This window comes from Balaenoptera physalus, assembly GCF_965194825.1.
Source record: "Balaenoptera physalus genome assembly, chromosome: 14".
NCBI lineage: Eukaryota > Metazoa > Chordata > Mammalia > Artiodactyla > Balaenopteridae > Balaenoptera > Balaenoptera physalus.
Window position 1 is genome coordinate 79605806 of NC_138893.1, and position 6260 is coordinate 79612065.

Sequence of the window (6260 nt, forward strand, 5' to 3'; positions counted from 1 at the left end):
CAGACATTGCCACCCAGGGGCACACAGGAAATCAGTGGAGGTTTTGTGCAGGCCATAATACCCATTTGCTGTGATAACAGCATTACAGCATCTGGAAGGACCGTAGTGCCAGCTGTGTCCTACTCACCTTTGGGCCCCCAGCACAGTACCTGGCTGGCTCAGGAGATGTTTTTGGATGCGTGGATTGACCTGGCTTAATTATCATTGGTGTTTATGTACAGGTAGCAATGGCAAAAAAGGGTTGGGGGGTGGGGATCTACTCTTTAATGAATAAAACAGAGGTATACATTACGGTACATAAATGCACAGTATATCTCTGGTATTAAAATATTGTGATGTGGAGAGAGATCGGGGGGGAAATGACAGAAAAGGCTTCTTAGAGGGGCAACGATGCAAAAAGACCAAGAAACACTGGAACCGCAGCCTCCACACCCTGCTAGTAATGTCCTGGGCGTGCGGTCCCTCACAGGTGAATGCTGAGACGGTGAGGTATTCCATCTGCATGTCCAAGCTCCGCGTGAAGCCTGGCGACGTGGCCGTGCATGGTGAGGCTGTGGTGTGTGTCACCCCCCGAGAGAACAGCAAGAGCTCCATGTACTACGTGCTGCAGTTTCTGAAAGAGGATCTCCCCAAGGTGAGACACAGGTCACCTCTCCAGGACCGCGTCTAGCCTAATACCTGGAGAGGCGTAAAGGGAGGGACCGTGCTCACCTCTGACCTGAAGAGCCAGGTGTCAGGAAGCCACAGGGGCGTTGTCACTGCTGAGACCGAGGGTGGCGCCCTGTTTCTTCTTTTCTTTGCTGCACCCCTAAGGAGTCAGGCAGGTTCCGGTTTCCTTCTTAGCACTGCCACACCAACTCTGCCTGTTCGTTTTCTCTTTGTTCTTTCATAAAACTGGTGGTGGAAGGGGGCATGGTCCCCTGAGCTTCTGCTTCCCCCCAACCACTGGAACAGCACACAGGCACTCCCAAGTTTGGCATGTTGCTGACAATCACCATGGAAAATGGGGTGATCAAGGTCACAGACCCAGGCCCTGACGTTCCCAGTTCTCACAGCCGCTGTGGTTTCCCAGGCTCCCGGGTGGGTGGGGGCCGCAGGCACTGCGGGGTCTGGAGACTTATCTGTCTGTGAGTCCAGGTGGTGGTGCAGGGCATCCCGGAGGTGTCCCGAGCTGTCATCCACATTGACGAGCAGAGCGGAAAGGAGAAGTACAAGCTCCTGGTGGAGGGTGATAACCTGCGGGCAGTCATGGCCACCCACGGTGTGAAGGGCACCCGAACCACCTCTAACAACACATACGAGGTACTGCTTCCGGCCAGGGGCACCTTGCCGTCGTCCCGTCTCCCTCCTGGCACGCTCCTCCGACCCTGCCGTTTGCTCTCGGTCTGCACTCCCATCTCTGGGGAAGCGCACGGGGTGCCGGGAGCTGCAGGGTAGAGGAGGACGCGGCTGCCTCTGCTCACCCTAGCCCTCCGCAGGTGGAGAAAACCCTGGGCATCGAAGCTGCCCGGACTACTATCATCAACGAAATCCAGTACACGATGGTCAACCACGGCATGAGCATCGACCGGCGGCACGTGATGCTGCTCTCCGACCTCATGACCTACAAGGTTCGTGGGGGCCTGGCAGCCAGTCTCGGGAGCACGAAGCTTGTAGGACACATAGCGTGCCCAACTGTGATGACCACCGTTACCCAAGACCAAAGTACAGTGGTCAGGTTTGGGTGTACTGGTAAAATTCCAGCGTGAAAATTACAACCTCATGGCAGGAGGCAGAGCATGGTTTTTGTCCTTTTTAGAAATTTTATTCTAAAAGAAAACTAGCCATTGCCAAAAGCCCAAGGATTCCATGGCAAACTGAGGTTTATTCCCTGTTAAACCCATTCATCACGCTTCTTCTGTAGCCATTTCCAGGTTAAAGAACAAGTTAACATAATCTGAGGGGGGAACTGAGGTTGGTATTTTTGGCCGTGCTGGGTCTTCGTTGCTGTGCGCGGCTTTCTCTAGTTGCAGCGAGTGCGGGCTACTCTTCGTTGTGGTGTGCGCGCTTCTCATTGCGGTGGCTTCTCTCGTTGGGGAGCACGGGCTCTAGGCATGCGGCCTTCAGTAGTTGTGGCACGTGGGCTCAGTAGTTGTGGCTCACGGGCTCTAGAGCACAGGCTCAGTAGTTGTGGCACGCGGGCCTAGTTGCTCCACGGCATGTGGGATCTTCCCAGACCAGGGCTTGAACCCGTGTCCCCTGCATCGGCAAGCGGATTCTTAACCACTGCACCACCAGGGAGGTCCCAAGCATGTCATTTTTATTCTGGCTTTTTTCTAACATTATAAATGTTTTCCATGTTGTTACATAGTTTTATAAATAAACTTTTTTAATGATGGCACAACATACCTTTAAATGAAAGCACCTAAATTTACATAACTCTTTTTCTACTTTGAGGCTTTTAAATTATTTGAGTTTTGAGTTCTTCGAACCATAAGAAACATCTTCAGAAGTACTGCCTTTTTAAAAGTTAGATTCTTAACTCTACTTTTCAGGGATTTTTTTTTTTTTGACTGTGCTGTGCAGCTTGCGGGATCTTAGTTCTCCAACCAGGGATTGAACCCAGACCCTCAGCAGTGAAAGCGCAGAGGCCTGACCACTGGACCGCCAGGGAATTCCCTACTTTTCAGTTCTTTTTTTAATTAATTTCTATTGGAGTATAGTTGATTTACAATGTTTTGTTAGTCTCTGCTGTACAGCAAAGTGAGTCAGTTGTACATATACATATTTCCACTCTTTACTTCTCAGTTCTTAATTCTTTGTTCCAATGGCACCCGGCTGTGAGTGTAAGGATCAGTGTTGTCAGTGGCTGATGGCCTCGGAGGGACGCAGGTGGGACAGATAGCTGTTAGGATCCTGTTTAAACCTGAGGTTGTGACTTGCGGCTCTGCTGATTTTTGCTGCTTCTGTTGAGGGAAGGCGGGGCGTGCGTTTTGTACGTGGCATGAGTACCACTCTGGCTCTCTCTCCCGTGGCGCAGGGTGAAGTCCTGGGCATTACTAGGTTTGGCCTGGCCAAGATGAAGGAGAGCGTGCTGATGCTGGCCTCCTTCGAGAAGACAGCCGACCACCTCTTTGACGCCGCCTACTTCGGGCAGAAGGACTCCGTGTGTGGTAGGTTTGGTGTTCGTAGCAGCCTCCCCAGAGGCCTTTGTTGATGCAGCTTAGACCGTGGCCGGGGCTTCTCAGGAGGTGGAGAAACTGAGCAGGCAGAGCTTTTACTTAACAATAAAGTCACAGATCATGGAATTGGAACTGACCTATCTTTTATCTCCAAAGCCTGACCGTGGCAGCCTGCATCCCTCACATTTGTAGAAGGCTTCTCTGTCAGTACAGAGAAAAGATCGCCGCTGGGCATGTAGGAGTTTTCTAGTCCTCAGAATTACAGTCGGCCACTCTGACCCTGCGCCAGGCACCCGCTGTCCTGACTTCCTGAGCAAGGCAGCCAGCATGCCTGTGCCAGGCACCTTGTATGGCGTCTCGGCACATCAGTGAGGCGCAGGTATCGAACCCTTTCTCGGTGAGAAGACCGAGGGAACTGACTCGCTTGTTGTTAGCGTCTTGCCCTGCCCTAGCCTCCTCTCCCACCACACAGCGCCTCTCTGACGGGCCTGGGGGAGAGGGAGCACGAGGGGCAGCTGTCACAGCAGATCCCCACCCACCCGGAGTGCCCACTTTGCTCTAGACTTTCTCATGCCGCAGCAAGACCCTGTGGCCTGAGGTGGGAGTTTGTGAGGGCCTGGGGCTCCAACAGCGACGCCAGGCCTGGCCTTCGTCCCCGCTGCCAGAGCTCTGCTTCCTAATGGCCATTTCCCCTCTCACCTCCTTGTGTGGATTGGCCACCCAAGATGACGGTCAGGTGGGGCCCCAGTCGGTATATGCCTATTTTTTGCTCCTGAGATAAACTCTTTCTTTCCCAAGGGTCACAGGTTGCAAAAAGAGGGAAAGAGAAATTACATGATTCTTTAAGATAATGAAAGGTAAAAGGAAAGAAAAGGGAACAGAGATTGGGGCAGGTGAAGGGCAAGGCCAAGGCAAAAGTAAGAGCGAGTCTGCTTGACAGCAGGGCTAAGACCCAGCTCCCCAGCTCTACCACCAGGACGCTGGGCCTGGTCTTTGCTGCTGCCCTGCTGTGGCCCCGCCCACTGCCCCTTCTCCACCACTGACCCCTCTGGGCACCTAGTGTGGTCACCCTACCCCAACTTTGAAATCTCCTGGTCCTTTAAATGTTGTAACTCAGTGTCAGCCCTTACTACGTGCTGGTTTTTAGTTTGGTTGTTTGCCTCTCTGGTGCCCTGATAGCACAAAGCCCAGAACATAGCAGGTACACACTTGCTTGTTGTAAAACCAGAAGCCTGACGCAGAGCCCGACATTTAGATATTAAAAATCTGAAAAGGAGCTTGGAGAATCTGCACTGTCACCTTACTCCTGTCACTCTACGAGGGCCCTGCCTTCTGAGTGTTTCTGATTCAGGCTGTGGACTCCGAGGTTGGGGTTCTGTTAAGCCGCGCTGACCCCTGGGCCCAGGGAACAGGTCTCTGCTGCTGTCTCCAGGGGGATTGGCATCTGCTTACTATGATCCCATTTGCTTGTCTCCTGGGCCCTAAGTTAAGGAAGCGCTGGGTGGCAAACTTGGGGTTTCCTGAGTGTCATTCAGTATATCCCTGCTGTCTGAGTGTAGTGCTCACGAAGGTGAGGCCCACACGGTGCCTTTGGCTCAGATGGAGAGACCTCTGAGCCAGCAGCGGGGCTGTGGGCGGGCACTGCCCTTCGCTGGAATTCCCCCAACCCGTCCAGGAGCGCCATGCCACGCCTTCAGCATCTATAGATGAGGCGTGAAGCGAGCAGCCCGGATTCAGTCCGTCGATGTGCAGTGGGGCTGGGACTCCGAGCCCAGTTGACTCCTCCCAAGTCAGTAGTCTCTCTGCCCTGAAAGCCTACCCGTGTGTCGAGAAGCCCTCTAACCTCCCTTCTGGTTGGTTTCAGGGGTGTCTGAATGCATCATCATGGGGATCCCCATGAACATTGGAACCGGGCTCTTCAAGCTGCTCCACAAGGCTGACAGGGACCCAAGCCCTCCCAGGAGGCCCCTGATCTTCGACACAAGCGAATTCCACATCCCCCTTGTCACATAGTCCAGGGAAGAGGGGACCGTTCCTGACCTCGGCTCCTTGTCGTCTGGAAAGGGGCTGGAGGCCAGCAGCTGACGCGTCAGCTTTGTGCTCCCCAGGACCGAGGCCCTGCCGTCCCCACCATGCTGGCAGTCAGAGAAGGCCCCCGGCATCGTAGGAGCCACTCACCCAGTGACCCAGACCACAGCACAGTGCTTGCTGGGGAGAACCGGGATTTGTCTGTTTGTTTGAAACCTGATTAATCTAGGGACAGCTCAGCACCTCCTGCCCACTCCACCTCCCTGGACTTGCGAGGAGCCCCCAGCCCAGCATCTTTGCTCGTTCCCACCTCACCTGCCCCTCCATCCACTCAGAGAGGTGTCCCACCCTGATCGGGAGCCAGGTCTAAGCCCCAGGGCCAGGGCACATTCTCGGTTCTTCCGTTCCCCAGTCATGCTGCCATCTCCAAGTGTGACATACTAATGTAAATATTGTTACTATTATTTATTTGTCCACTTTGAAGAATTTGCAGTTTTTATTGTTATTTTGGTTTTCCTTTTGAAACCAAGAAGCTATAGAAATCAAGAAAGCCAGCTTTGAAGCGTCACTGGAAAAACTGGTTAAGCAAATGGGACCGTGTAGGATTTGTAACTGAGCTGAAACCGTCGTGAGGCCACGCTGCTCTGAAACATCTTTTTCAGACCTCCCAGCTACCCTCTTTTTGTCTACTTCCGACCCCCATAGTCGGGGCTGAACCTCATGACAAGAGGCACACCCATCCTTCGTGGCCTGGAGACGCCTCGCTGGAGTGCGGGGCCTGCTGAGGTGGGGACTGTCGTGTACACAGAGAGGAGGAGTGAGGCTGGTCCAGGCCCCCACACCGCCTGGGCGGCATCCACACCCTCCTGCGGAATCTGCACGTGTGCCCTGCCACCTGCGGCCGAAGAGCACGCGGGGCAGTTGCCCTGCCACCTGCGGCCAAAGAGCACGCGGGGCAGTTGCCCTGCCACCTGCGGCCGAAGAGCACGCGGGGCAGTTGCCCTGCCACCTGCGGCCGAAGAGCACGCGGGGCAGTTGCAGAGCCGGGGGCCTAGAAGGTGTCCCAGGGGA

The 6260-nt window shown here is 54.2% G+C and overlaps 1 protein-coding gene across 2 annotated transcripts in view; it reads left to right on the top strand.

The window, feature by feature from the left end:
- The window catches only part of POLR3A (RNA polymerase III subunit A), a 50101-nt gene extending 44436 nt beyond the window's left edge, over positions 1 to 5665 (top strand). For both annotated transcript variants that reach the window (XM_082425671.1, XM_082425672.1), the window contains 5 exons: positions 470 to 634; positions 1138 to 1302; positions 1479 to 1610; positions 3020 to 3152; positions 5026 to 5665. In XM_082425671.1, coding sequence (XP_082281797.1) covers positions 470 to 634; positions 1138 to 1302; positions 1479 to 1610; positions 3020 to 3152; positions 5026 to 5174 — 744 coding nt within the window. In that variant the 3' untranslated portion in view covers positions 5175 to 5665. The remainder of the gene's footprint in view (positions 1 to 469; positions 635 to 1137; positions 1303 to 1478; positions 1611 to 3019; positions 3153 to 5025) is intronic.
- Positions 5666 to 6260: the final 595 nt, after the last annotated feature.